Source organism: Eublepharis macularius, chromosome 5 (assembly GCF_028583425.1).
Source record: "Eublepharis macularius isolate TG4126 chromosome 5, MPM_Emac_v1.0, whole genome shotgun sequence".
NCBI lineage: Eukaryota > Metazoa > Chordata > Lepidosauria > Squamata > Eublepharidae > Eublepharis > Eublepharis macularius.
Window position 1 is genome coordinate 20059410 of NC_072794.1, and position 14320 is coordinate 20073729.

The window sequence follows — 14320 nt, forward strand, 5'->3', positions numbered from 1 at the left end:
AACTCCAAAGTTTGGGAGAGGGTACTTTCCACTCGTTCAGAGATGATAATTTAAAAAAAAAAATGAGCAGCCAAGATTTCCCAGAGCCGTAAAAGGAACATTACATCTGATAGCATTTTATGGTTTAAATTAAGGTTCAATTGGCGTTTTTGCTGTCTTTTAAATCTTGCTTTAAAAAAGAGAGAGAGGACATTTGTATTTGCATTTTTAAGTTAACATTGAATGTAGAAGTGTTGCCTTCTCTTCCCTTGCACAGGAAAACACAGCAAAAAGGCAAGCAGAAATAGGGGCGTATAAAACTGAATATATAACGTATAGGATCTAGCAACATTAAGAACGTGCAAAAGAAATGCTTTGCAAATTAGAAATCTATACACAAAAATACGGGCGAATTTTTTTAATAATTCAGAAAACGGGTAGGGTTAAATTTGAAAACTGCCTCATTTGGACTAACGTTGAATGCTATGCAGAACTACTCTAATCTAAACCCACTGATTTCAATGAGTTTATATTCTAGTATCTCGGCATGGGATTTCACTGTAAGGTACGTTTACCAAGAGATCAAGCCAATAGTATTTTACACTGCCCAGCCACTGCTTAGCTGTTGTTTGAACTGGTCACCTTTTCTTTTGTTTGCTTTTTTTTTGAGATCCAGTATGGTGTAATGGTTAGAGTGTTGAGCTAGGATCTAGAAGATGCAGATTCAAATCCCCACTCTGCCGTGGAAGCTTGTTGGCTGACCTTGGGCCAGGCACACATTCTCAGCCTGACCTACCTCGCAAGGTTGGTGTGAGAATAAAATGGAGGAGAGGAAAACGATGGAAGCCACTTCGGGTCCTCGTATGTTGTGCTTAATTTTTGCAATCTGCCCCAAACCTCCTGATGGAGGATCTTACGAATATTTTAAATAAAAATAACTTCTAAGGGTTTTCACATGCCTGAAAGCTGAAGCTACACCATCCCCTACTGCCCTTGCTTCTCGGTTCCAAGGATCAGCCTCTAGGTGGCGCTGTATCGTCACCATTCTTCAACAGCTATTAGCCGTGATAGTCGTTATAGTAAATTCTAATATTAGCCACAGATGCTAAACGTACAACAAAATGAACATTACAGAAGGCTGTTCCTTCCCACACCAAACGAGCTAGCAATGACTTGTTTGTTCTCAATTTACTGAGATTTTTCCTCCCCAAAGAGGCGCCTCCGTCGAGTCTGAAAACACGGAAATCCAAGTTGAATCAACTCGTCGAGCGCACCAGCTGAATGATTCACCTTTCAGTAAGTTCTTTAATTTGCGGAGACTAAGCTTAAGCCCCTTATTCTTTCTTAATACAAACTGGGTTTATTCTTTCCTTTTAGAAGAAAATACCCAGCAAACAAGTCATGCACCGTTTTCCTTTTTAACTTTGAATTAATGCTACGCAACAATAAAATATTCCACAGCATAAGAAATACACTTTCTTCTTGTCAATCAACAAATGCAAGCGGTTAACCCTTGTTGTTTAAAACGGATTACACTTATGTACATCCCTATATTAACAAACCCTCAATGCTGGAGGCCATTTCTAGATATCGAAAGAATACAATTGTTTCATATACTCCCAATCAACCCTGTTTTTCATTCTGTCCTGCTCAAAACACAATGAAGAGTCATAGCCTCGCAGACAAAAAATTGCCCTCACCCACAAAAATGGGCTCCTGATTAATCCCGCTAGAGCATCGCTCGACTGAACCCTGCATCCTCGATACCTTATTTTAGACTGTAAACTTCCTGTTGCAACTTTGTACAGCATCATGAACACAGTCAAAAATACTGCAATGTCATCCACCCACCCCAGGGTTAGCAACCAGACGATTTCTCCACCCTCTGCCACCATGCCCCTCCTTTGAATCTTGGGTGTTAACTGCCCAAGCGCTGGGACGTACTTGCCTTCCTGTGCTGGGGTCATGCTCAGCTCGTCAAAATCCAGCGGCCCTGAAAAGAAGGGGGGAAAAAAAAACACAGATGTCAACCCACTCTAGGTTATTTTGCCCACAGCTTCCTCCAACTCCTTGCCACAGACAACGGCCCCCGACCTGGTGGATGGCGGCCGGTTCCTTTGCTCTCTGCAAAGTTGCGTAGCAAAGTCTCCACCCCGATGTTCTCCATATTCTGTTTGAACTCCTCGTGTACCTACGGTGGGGAGAGGGAAAAGGTAATAATGAAGCCAGCCTCCACGGTCAGCAGCGTGGTCATCTTCACCTAGAAGAAAACCATCCCGTCTTGTTCGTCCATGTCTATGTTCCCACCCCTAACTCCGCAGAGGAGATGAATTCCCATTTTCTCTTGCGGCCATTTAACTTGCCCTCAAAATACATTGCAAGAGATCAGGAAGGGAAAACATCTGAAACCAGTTCAGAACGCTCCCCTTGGGCCCCGCGGTACCACTCTGATCCTGCCATTGGGCCACTGTGACATTTTCCTCCTGCCCCATTTCCTTCCTGGCCCTCTCAAGCCTCCATCCCATTTGGGCTTCTCACTCAGCCACCCTCCTCTCTCTCACCTGCCCAATCTGGACATGGGTGTCCTCCACTGAGTGGACGTAGGAGCTGATGAGGGCTTTCATGTGGCACAAGTGAGAATCTTCCACTTCTTGGAAGCGCTGAGGAGGAGGGGGGAGAAGAGGATGAAGGTATTTGAGATAGAGTTCCCTCGTAGGTCACGTTAGCCAGAGACGAATTGGAGGTTTACGGATCTGAAATGCTTTATAAACCAAGCTCACCATAGAAAAGTTTGAGGTAGGGATGAACAACAACAACAACAACAACAACAACAACAACAACAACAACAACAACAACATCCAATCTCATAAAAAGGCAAAAGTATCAATGGATAAAACTTTTCCGGCCAGCAGACAAAATAGAAGGTGATAATACACAAACCCACCAAGAAACAACTACTCTAATAAAATGCCTAGGAGAACAACAAATTCTTCAAATTTTGCCCAAGGGGTAATCAATTGGGCACAAGGCAAACTGCCATAGCCCAGATGTTCCGTAATTGAGGCACCACCACAGAAAAGTCCCCGTCATTGGGTGGCGGTCCTTGTTCAAAGTCCCTCCACCACGAGGCTACAATGCAGGGGCGAGAAGCCATTTGGACTTACCTGGTATTTTCCTGGGCCCTCGTAGCCTTATCTACTACTGTCTCACCCCGCAATTATGGAACTCCCTCCACAAGAGGCACTGGCGCACCCCTTTGCATCTTCCATGACCAACATACAGTGATGGAGTTCTAGAACTGGAACTACAAATGTGTAATTTATTGGGGGGCTGATAAAGATCTGGGCTAAGCCACCGGGGAAATGGTTAATTTACACACATACCTCTGCCACTATTTCCCTGAAAGATAATGCCCCCTGTGCTTCTTTAAGCCCCACAAAGGTGAAAAAGACAGGTACAACATAGGTCATTGTTTCCTAGTATGGCTTAAAGCAAGCAGAGGGAAACATCTTCAAACATCTTCAAGCGTTGAAAACCTTCTTCCCAAGACTACAGCCTGATCCAGATTCCTGCCCCCGCAACATGTTGTAGTTGATTTCGAGGGTCAAGTTACACACCTGGAATTCCAGTGTCACTCTTAAATTAGCCCTGAGGCACCAAGCAAAGCTTTTCCCGTTTTTTTCCAGGGATTGGGGATCTTATATTTCTACCACTCTTTCTTGTGATGTCGTCCAGCCAATTTTTTCCCCAAGCTCATTACTCTCTCTTAGCCAAAGGGTACAGCAATACAAAAAAGACACAAGCATCAAAAGGAGCAGCAATAGCTCCCATTCTCATTAGGGACAGATACAGCAATTATTATGTAAAAACCAATGTAGCTGGATTAGCTCAATAGATTTTTTTTTAAATGATGGGTATAAAATAACCACCTCCTTGGGAGAAGGAAGATGTTTTGAGTCTCTAGCAATACATCTCACTTTCCAGAAACAGAAGGACCGCCCCCGCCCCCCGCCCCCCACACACACCGTATCCCCATACCATAGCCGAGTCCAGCATCTTCTGCTCGAAATCGTCGCGGGCCAGGTTGTATTTGTCCACAGCTCGCCGCAGGGCTTCAACTGCCTTACGGGACTTCAATTCGGCCTTCAGCGGAAAACAAAGCGGAAAGAGGGATCCGTGTTAGGGAGCGTTCCACCGCCACCGAATGCTGCATTTATCCTCCCGTCTTACACGCCTCCCACCCAGCGTTGACCCACATAAGACCCTACCACAGTCAAACCACACGACGCTTTTCCTTCTCTCAACCTTTCAGCTGTGCATTTGCACGTTTATTTTCTACCCCGCTTTTCTACCCAGTTGGGACCCAAAGCAGCTCAAAACATTGTTCTCCTTGCCTCCATTTTTCCACAACGACCCTGCGAGGTAGGCCAGGCTGTGCATTTGTGGCAGCTCCAAGGTCACCCAGCAAGCTTCCACAGTAGAAGTGGGGATTTGGATCCTGGAAGTCCAGGTTCTAGTCCAGCACTCTATCCGCTACGCCATGCGGGTTCTGACCAAGGACATTTTCTCCCCTGCCATGACCTCCAGAAGAAGCAACCACCGCTGGAACCTCTTCCCATGGGCAGGACAATTCTTCCTCCCACAAGCCCTTCCCACCCATTACCTTATCAATCTCTTTCTGGCTTGCCCCTTCCCTGCGCAGACGTTCCAGCTCCTGGCAACGGCTGTGGTAGTTCTCCTTGACCTTTGGGAGATGCTGAGCGGCGCCTTGTAGGACTTGAACAGCTTCCAGGGTCCCTGCCACTTCATCTTTTGACTGACAGAGTGTGCGTTTAAGGGAGAGGGAATAAAAGAAGGTAAAGAGTTTAAGAAGAGTCCAGCTGGTCCATTCGGTTCAACAGCCACCAAAGTTATGCAATTCCGCTCAGATTCTTCCACAACTGGATCAGAGGGCAACAAGAATGGAAACTGTGACAGAGGACCAAGGACCCGTCGAGCTCGCAAGGAAATTGCACCCCGATTACCCAGTATGTCTCTCTCTCCAGTTGCCTGCAGGAAGTAGGTCAGCCCAGGAAGATGGGGGTACCACATAAAAGATGAGGAATGGCCGGGTCTCAGGCACAGAGAGTGAATCTTTCCTAGTCATGGCCCCGGAGATCTTTTATATGGAGACTGAACCCATGGTAAGAGGTATTTGACCACTGTTTTTACAGCTAAAAGCAGAAAGGAAGAGCTGGAGATGGGGGGAGGGGGGACCCAGCTTGCTTTGATCCAGCAGGGCCCTTCTAAGGTTCTCCTATTCAGCTACTGAGACCCAGTGACAGACATTCTGCTCTACGTTCACAGTTCCATTTCAGAGACTCTAACACTGGCAGAAATCTCCCCGTGGCAGAACGAAGCACCGCCATTCGTTGAACAGATCCATAGGACCTGACCCTGTAAGTCCACCCTTCCCACTGCCCCTTATGCATCCCCTTGGTCTGACGGACACGTTTTCTTGTTGCATGCCATTCATTGGCAAAGAATGTTCTTGTAACTGGTTTTCAAGCTAGCCTGGTCATGCTGTTGCGGATATCCATTTTGAAACAAAAACGATTAAATTGTTCAAATTTAATAGATTTATTTAGATATCCCACTGTTTTTTTATTGTGTTTTTCTATTTAGGGTGTGTTTATTTGGCTCTTCTGGATTTCCATAAATCCATATACCAGCTGGTCAGAGGCAAACACACGTCCACCCCCTGTCCAAATGTCCAGCAGGACCCAGAAATTGGGGAGGGGGTGGGATTCTTTCTTCTAAAGACAACCAAGAAGTCGAAAGGAGGTGCAGCTGGCCGGCTTTTCTACTTGGCTTTCGCAGCTGATGCTGTGACAGCCAGTCTCTACGTAGATCCAGAGGAGTTAGCCGTGTCAGTCTGCAGTAGCAAAATAGCAGAGACGAAGAGAGCTGTGGCTCTCGAAAGCTTATGCTACAATAAAGTTGGTTAGTCTTAAAGGTGCTACTGGTCTCTTTGCTATTTTGCCAGTCTCTACAGAAGCCCAAGTCAGGGCAACCACAAGTATTTTGCACCCCACCTTTCTCGCCAATAGGTATTTAAAGTGGTTTACCTCATTCTCCTCTCCTCCATTTTATCCTCGTGACAACTCTGTGAAGTAGGTTAGCTTAAGAGAAGAGGGCTGACATCCAGCAAGTTTCAATGGCAGAGCAGGGATTCGAACCTGGATCTCTCAGGTCCTAGTCTGACACTCTAACCACTACACCACATACTGACAGGCTAATAAGCCAAGCCAAAATATGTTAACTCCTGGTGACATCCTGAACTATCCTTCCCAAAGGTCGTGAAACCTGCAGTCACAACTCCCCTGATCCCGCTCAAGGGACAGAAGACTCCCCGCCCCCACGGAGCCAAACCAGCCCACCTTTTTGTGCACCCGTATTTGTTCGTCTCCATAGCGCCCGATCTCCTTGATCAAATCCTGAAGCTTCTTCACCAGCTCCGCGTGGCACAGGGCCAGTTTGTCGGACGAGATGCGGAAGACCTCCCAGAGGGGCGCAAAAGTCCTGGAAAGGGAAGGCAACACAGAAAGCTCTTCCGTAAGAGGGAAAAGCCACCACAAGGTGAGAAATTTCCATGAATATCCTGCCGTTCTTTTTTCCCCCCCTATCAGTTATTTGAGGCAGGTTTGATACAAAAACACACACAGAATAAAAACGTACTAAATGGAAAAGATGCTAAACAAACAACGTGTGGGCATCTGAGAAATGGCCACCTAAGGCAAGCTGTTGGATCAAGGGGAGAAGGATCCATAGGGGACTGGAGGACAACAGTCAAAATGGGATAGCGTGTGCGGAACATGTTCCTTTGGACCCAAAAAGTTCAACCACTTACTCACCCGACTTGGCTGCTGTTTCCAGCCATCTTGGACATCTTGACCATGGATTTGGCATAGGCCTCTTCCACAGTAACCCTTGGAGGAACAAAAAGAGAAAAATAATCAGCAAGGTGCCCTAACCCTCACGCCTCCCCCCAACAGATACTGCAGGAGGTGGGGTGCCTTTTAGCACAGAGGCCTCCGTAACAAGCATGGGCATGCATCATTTGTGCAAAAAATCCACACCAAGATGGAGGAAATTCTCCAGAGGTTCCGCAACCTGGATGCAGTATGTAAATATATGTTTATATACTCGCTCATTTAACATGCTCTATAAATAGGGGAGGGTTGAGGAACTGCGCCCATTTCAGAGACACCCCCCACCCCCCAAAGCCACTGGAAACCCCACTCTGTCTTTGGATTTAAATGAGAGCATGCCCCATTTCACTTCAGGTTTTTCTCTGGAACCGTTACGCCAACACAAACAAATTGACAGGGCCAAACTAGTACCCAGAAACAGCCTGCTCCAGGACAAACCTAAAGGAACTAGCAACAGAACATCACTGGTTGCCACCTATAGTTCCCAGCTCAAACCCATCCAATGTATCATCAGCGGTCTACAACCCATCCTGGAAAATGATGCCTCTCTCTCACAAGCCCTGGGTGGAGGACCTCTCCTTGCCTACAGACAGCCCCCCAACCTTAAACGACTTCTCACAACCATGAATCGGCTAGCAGAGTCACCAACACAAATACCAGACCCTGCAACAGAAATGCCAACTCTGCCCACATATCTACCCAGAAAATATGATTACAGGACACAATGGCCTCAACTACACAATCTCTAGCTCTTACAGCTGCTCATCCTCCAATGTGATATATGCCGTCATGTGCCAACAATGTCCTTCTGCTCTGTACATTGGACAAACCAGCCAACCTCTACGCAAAAGAATAAATGGACACAAATCTTACATTAAAAATGGCAACATCCAGAAACCAGTGGGAGAACACTTCAATCTACCAGGACATTCCATCAAGGACTTAAAGGTCACTGTAGTTCAACAGAAACCTTTCAAAAACAGAATCCAATGGGAAGCTGCTGAATTGGAATCCATATGTAAATTTGACTCAGTCAGGCTTGGATTGAATAGAGACTATGAAGGGTTATCTCATTATCAGAAGTAACTGATTTCATTATCAGAAGCAAACTGATCTCATTATCAGAAGCCACTGATTGCATCTACTCCCCCCTCCCCTCTCCACCTATATATCTGACCAGTTTCTTCTTACCCTCCATGTGAACGTAAACTGTGATTCTCGAAAGCTTATGCTACAGTAAAGTTGGTTAGTCTTAAAGGTGCTACTGGACTCTTTTCGATTTTGCTACTACAGACTAACACGGCTAACTCCTCTGGATCTATGACCAACACACTTGGCAGCTTTTTAAAAAACCAAGATATCCTCAGATAGTCTAAATCCTGAGCCCTTTATCAAATTGTTTTCAAGCACTGCGTTTTCAGAAGCACAACGCACACAGGTCACCCCTAGGCATAGGATTAAGGGCTTAGCTGTGGAGAAGGCAGTTCCTAGATTCAAGGAAGACACCACAGCACTGATAAGCAGAGGAAACCCAGGGGGAAATCCTACCAAGACCTGGGAACACAGAGGCACCCCCCCCCCAACCCTCCTGCAGCATGCTAGCCTTCAAAAATCGTTGGACTAGCAAATGCTACTCTGACTGTCAATCACATTAGGAAAGATCAAACAACTAACACTTTTCAGTTGCAGAGATTAAAACTGGTGAGAGCAGTTTTCTTGCACAGGCCAGTTAGAAAAAGCCAGACGTTCATTTGTTCTCCAGATCTGAAAGGTCCCACGCCAACAGCAAAAACTGCTTGTGAGTTTGTCAAGTGTTCTCACGACTGCAAATCCATCCAAGGTGCACTCTGTGCGTTAAACCACAAGGCAGCTGAGCCCTTGCAAGGAGCTCTCCATTAGACTAGCACCTCAGCTCTTGCAAAGCTCACCATGATTGTTAATAATATGGCTTGGAGAAGATCAACAAAGCAACACTCTGCAACCACATGTTATAAAATTGGCAAGTGGGAAAACGAACTAGGAGGACATTAAGGGATGATGTATGATGAGATGGGGGCCAGGCAGCCCGCTATCAGTGGATCTGTACCTCTCTCGTACAAAGTCCGCCAGCTCCTTGGAGGAGATCTGCCCATGCTTCATGTTGTGATACAGAACATCAAAACCATGGTTTTTTTCTCCCTGTGGAAGGGAAACATGAAAACAATGTGAGAAATGCTTAAATATGGTTAACACATCAAGCTGCCTGACAGCAAACCAATATAGCCTGTTCTGATAGGCAGCTGCTCTCCAGCAGAGAGCCATCTTCCACAAGACCTGATCCTTTAATGGAGATACTGGGGACCAAACCTGGGACCTTTTCCAAAGATGGAAAGCAGAAGAATATTCTGAACAGCAGAAATTAGCATCTGTCAGTTGTAAACAACCCGCTCACACAGGCCTTGCAAGAAACTCAGAGGGCTGAGTAAGACAATTATCCTAGTTGCCCAAACCTCAGAGGCTGCAAAAACCAGGTGGTCAGCAGTCAAGCTAAACGAGATGCCAGGCAAGTGTTAATTCAAGTGTCCAGTGGCGCAATTTAACCCAGGCTGTAGTTTTCAAAGATGGAGCCACATGGGATCGCTGGGGGAGAGGAAGGATTCCCTCATAGCCCTCCGCCACCTCTGCTGGCTCCCGCCCCATCACCACCCCGCCAATGCCCAGCTGGCATGCAGCCACCCATAGCACGGGGGAGGGAGCTGGGTGAGCAGCCAGAGCTTGTGGGGGGGGGGGGACTGGCCAAGCAGCCAGCAGGGGCTGCAGAAGGCTGTTGTGGGAACCCTTCTTCTCCAGTGACCCCACATGGCTCTGTTTTTGAAAACTACAGTTCCCAGTAAAACTGCATCACTGGACACTTGAATTAACACTTGTTTGATACCTCACTTGCCGAGAGAGTGGAACACAAATTGAATAAAATAAATAAATCTTGTTTCATTTGACCCCAAGAGCTGCTTTAAATAACCACAAAATTGTAGGCGGGGGAGGTATTGATTACAAGTTATTTTTCTCCCCTCTTCTCAAACAGCCCCCAAATCTAGAGGCAGAGGGGATGCCTCTTATTTACCTCTGCACAAGCTCAGAGGAATTCTCCTCTTTGGCTTAAGGAATTCCCAGCCGGGTCTCAGCTTCTGAAAAGCGCCCAAGAAAACCACTGGGGAGGGCTCAGCGGGCAGCTTCTGGTCACTCTCCAGAACCCGAACGAGTTATATACTTTCAGCCAGTGTCATATTCAGGAATGGGGGCACTTTGGCATCCTTTTGCTGAGCTCACTGTAACGTGGCATCGCTCCAAATCAACCTGGAGCTGCAAAGCATCCCGTGCCTCCTCGGCCTGCGCTCTAGATTGCAGAGAGGGTGGCATTCATGAGCCTAGCACCAGGCAAAAACAGTTGGCATCAAGGGCCTGGGGCCCTGTCCACTCTTCTCTGACACGCCAAACCTCAGCGGAGGCAAAACGCCCGAAAAATCAAGTTGTTTTGTTTCTAAGCCGCCACCACACAAGATACGTTGCCTGCGGCTCGTGAGCAGAACAGTTTCGCATTCCAAGCAATCCCCTGCAAAGTTGCAGCATTCGGAAAAGGTCCTGACAGCAGGCCCAGATTCAGCGGTGCCAGTTTCTTCTGGGCCGTTTCTTCTCCCTGTTTGGTCTGGCTCCATATTATTCCTTGACTGTCTTCCCCTCCCCTACACACAACTGTTTTCTCCTGACCCAGAAAGCTAGCTCATCGGGCAGGGGCTGTGCCACTCAGGGCCAGTCACCAAGTAAACAAGCAAGAGTCATCGCAGTGCCACTCCAGGAGGCAGAAGGACAGTGAAGTCAGCAGCTGCTCCTCCCATACCAGCAACCCTTGGAAACCGCTGCACGCAGCTGGGATGCTCCCGAACAGGCTGTGGAGTGGGGAGGGCATGGAAAGAAGGGAAAGTTCATCATCTCTCGATGGAAATGTTTTAAGAGGTAAAAATCGGATCTGGGAATTACCTAGAATATTAATTCCAATTTTGCATGCTAAACAAAAGGCAATTTTAGTATGAATTCAATAGTTCATAGACGTGAAAAACATCAGCATCGCAATATCTTCAGCTGCTTCCACACAGGGATGGTTCACAGCATTGCTCTTACTGTCATTGTGGACGTGTGTGAGTAACGTGGGAATCTACTGTGGACTTTCCTCTGTCCTTCTTCCAACTTTATCCTTTCCCACAAGTGCCACAGCAACTCCGCATTGACTCTCAGAGCTGTGGCAACTCACCGCCCCACTTTTTTGTTCTTCATACATGCACTATAGCAGAATTATTAAAACCTGAAAGGAAATAAGTGGCACCAGATTTTTATACAGCTGCAGCAAGTACCGATTTAAAAAAAAAAAATCAAAAAGCACTGCGGTGGTGTGGCAGGAAAAAATGCTGGGGAAACAGTACTGCTATACCACCATCAAATAATAGCACTGCTATAACGCCATCAAATAATAAGCACTGCAATAGCGCCATCAAATAAGCACTGCTATAACACCATCAAATAATAAGTGCTATAGCGCCATCAAATAACAAGCGCTGCTATAGCGCCATCTAATAATAAGCACTGCTATAGCGCCATCAAATAATAAGCACTGTTATAGCGTCATCAAATAATAAGCACTTCAATAGCGCCATCAAATAATAAGCACTGCTATAACGCCATCAAATAACAAGCACTGCTATAGCGCCATCTAATAACAAGCACTGCTATAGCACCATCTAATAACAAGCACTGCTATAGCGCCATCAAACAATAGCACTGCTATAGAGCCATCAAATAAAAAGTACTGCTATAGTGTCATCTAATAATAAGCTCTGCTACAGCACCATCAAATAACAAACACTGCTATAGCGCCATCAAATAATAAGTACTGTTATAGCGCCATCTAATCATTAGCACTGCTATAGCACTATCAAATAATAAGCACTACTATAGCAGCAAATGATGACCACAAGAGTCTATATAATAATGAGAAAATGGCTAGGACCTTTACAGGACAGGAAAATGCACTCTTTCCCTCCAGGTGACATGCTAATGCACATGGACTGTGTTTCTTTCAAAAAGATTAGAGAAAAGTGGGTTTAAGAAAGAACATATCAAGGGGGGTGATCTGAAAATATGACTATAGCACAAAAACCTCCAGGTACCCCAGTTTAGAAGCCAAGGCAGAAAGAAGGCTCCGTGTGGAAGTAGCAGAAGAACAAGAGGAAAATCTTTACGTTCAGCAAGCAAAAGAGAGACTAAGTCAGACAACCACTATCAACACTGATGAAACAAACCAGACTTTCACAGAAACAGAACAACCTGGGGGGGGGGGGGGAGCCAAGACTGCTTAAACGATGATGCACAGAAGAGTCGCCTGCCCACTCCTCTGTCATCGCAACCCCTATGCAAAACAGGCACGAGGCTAGCATCCAAAATGGCATCATGCAGAGAACAGTGGGAAGACATTTCAGTCTCCCAGGACGCTCCCATGGGGACACAAGCATCACGAGGCTTCGACTTGGAAGCAGAAAATACAGAAGTAAAATCTGCTGCGTTCGAAGTCATCAGAAAGACTATCTGCTTAGGGAGAAAGACTATCAGCTGTGATCACGGTTTGCTGTTTTATGTGCAATAAGCTTAGCAAAGTATGTAGCCAATCCTGCTGGCACTGGGCCCTACCGCTGCAAAGAGAAGTCGAGCACCACCTTATTGACAATTCACCTTTATGTTGGAATGTTACAGCCAGCCCCTTGAGCAGTTCATTTCAAATTTCGCCTTTCTGCTTACAATTCACTTTGGCGCTTAAGGTCTGGATTCATTCGCCTGCATCCTACCACTCTTGCTCAGGCCAGTCGGAACCCTTCATCCAACTTCTGTCTGTGGAAGAGCCACTTAAGCCAGAGGAAGGCTTCCAACCAAACCATCATGCTCTGGAATTAGAGGTGTTTATGATAGCGCAAGAACCTTATCCTCTCCCTGTTTCTCTACGAGCCAAGCTACAAGTGACGCCTTACACAGGTTGGACACTTGTCAGCTTACCTCAAGTTTTGATAGGAAATGTAGGCATCCTGGTTTTACAGCTTGGCTCTCCATTACAGCTGAAAGACCAGGATGCCTACATTTCCCATCAAAACTTGAGGGAAGCTGACAAGTGTCCAACCTGTGTCAGGCGTCACTTGTAGCTTAGCTCTACGAGAGAGGAAAACAAGCAAAATTCTTCAGTGAGAGCAAACACTACCACCAGCCTCTTTATGGCTGGCTGCACAGTCTCCCTAAAGATTTTTTTCATATCCACAGACTCAACCTCGCTCACCGAGAGGGGCTTGCTAGTCCTTTCGTTGTTCTAAGAGCCAACCTATAAGTGATGCCTGATACAGGTTGGACACTTGTCAGCTTCCCTCAAGTTTTGATGGGAAATGTAGGCGTCCTGGTTTTACAGCTTGGCTCTCCATTACAGCGGCAAGACCAGGATGCCTACATTTCCCATCAAAACTTGAGGGAAGCTGACAAGTGTCCAACTTGTGTCAGGCATCACTTGTAGCTTAGCTCTACGAGAGAGGAAAACAAGCAAAATTCTTCAGTGAGAGCAAACACTACCACCAGCCTCTTTATGGCTGGCTGCACAGTCTCCCTAAAGATTTTTTTCATATCCACAGACTCAACCTCGCTCACCGAGAGGGGCTTGCTAGTCCTTTCGTTGTTCTAAGAGCCAACCTATAAGTGACGCCTGACACAGGTTGGACACTTGTCAGCTTCCCTCAAGTTTTGATGGGAAATGTAGGCGTCCTGGTTTTACAGCTTGGCTCTCCATTACAGCGGCAAGACCAGGATGCCTACATTTCCCATCAAAACTTGAGGGAAGCTGACGAGTGTCCAACCTGTGTCAGGCGTCACTTGTAGCTTAGCAAGCTGAGATGAAGGGCGGTTTAAACACAACCCCCCACACACACACACTGAAAAATGCTACTGTACTTATTGGAAAGATCAAGTTGACTCAACCGCGCATATCCTTTTTAGTTGCCCCCATTATATTTTACTTCGTAACCAATATGTTACTCCCTGGAATGACCAGATACAGAACATTTCAGAACAGCAGAAACTAAAGATCTTACTGTCAAGTTAGATAAAATAGCACACGTATGATTTAGCCATATTTACCTATGCAGTTATAAATCCCTCACGAAATACAATTGATGTATGGCTTGTAGGCTAAGGGAATAGAATTAACAGCAAACTACCCCCCCCCCCAAAAAAAAACACAAGTCAATGGGCAGGTATAGATGTTTTAAATACATAGTTTAACCGTGGCAGGTCATGCCACTCCCACGGCTTTG

The 14320-nt window shown here is 46.2% G+C and overlaps 1 protein-coding gene across 3 annotated transcripts in view; it reads right to left on the bottom strand.

Annotated features, from left to right (window-relative positions):
• The window catches only part of FCHO1 (FCH and mu domain containing endocytic adaptor 1), a 61297-nt gene that overhangs the window by 22991 nt on the left and 23986 nt on the right, over positions 1 to 14320 (bottom strand). For all 3 annotated transcript variants that reach the window (XM_054981063.1, XM_054981062.1, XM_054981061.1), the window contains 8 exons: positions 9037 to 9128; positions 6873 to 6947; positions 6399 to 6540; positions 4643 to 4795; positions 4018 to 4122; positions 2541 to 2639; positions 2074 to 2170; positions 1928 to 1972 (listed from right to left, as the gene is read on the bottom strand). In XM_054981063.1, the coding sequence (XP_054837038.1) occupies positions 1928 to 1972; positions 2074 to 2170; positions 2541 to 2639; positions 4018 to 4122; positions 4643 to 4795; positions 6399 to 6540; positions 6873 to 6947; positions 9037 to 9128 (808 nt within the window). The remainder of the gene's footprint in view (positions 1 to 1927; positions 1973 to 2073; positions 2171 to 2540; positions 2640 to 4017; positions 4123 to 4642; positions 4796 to 6398; positions 6541 to 6872; positions 6948 to 9036; positions 9129 to 14320) is intronic.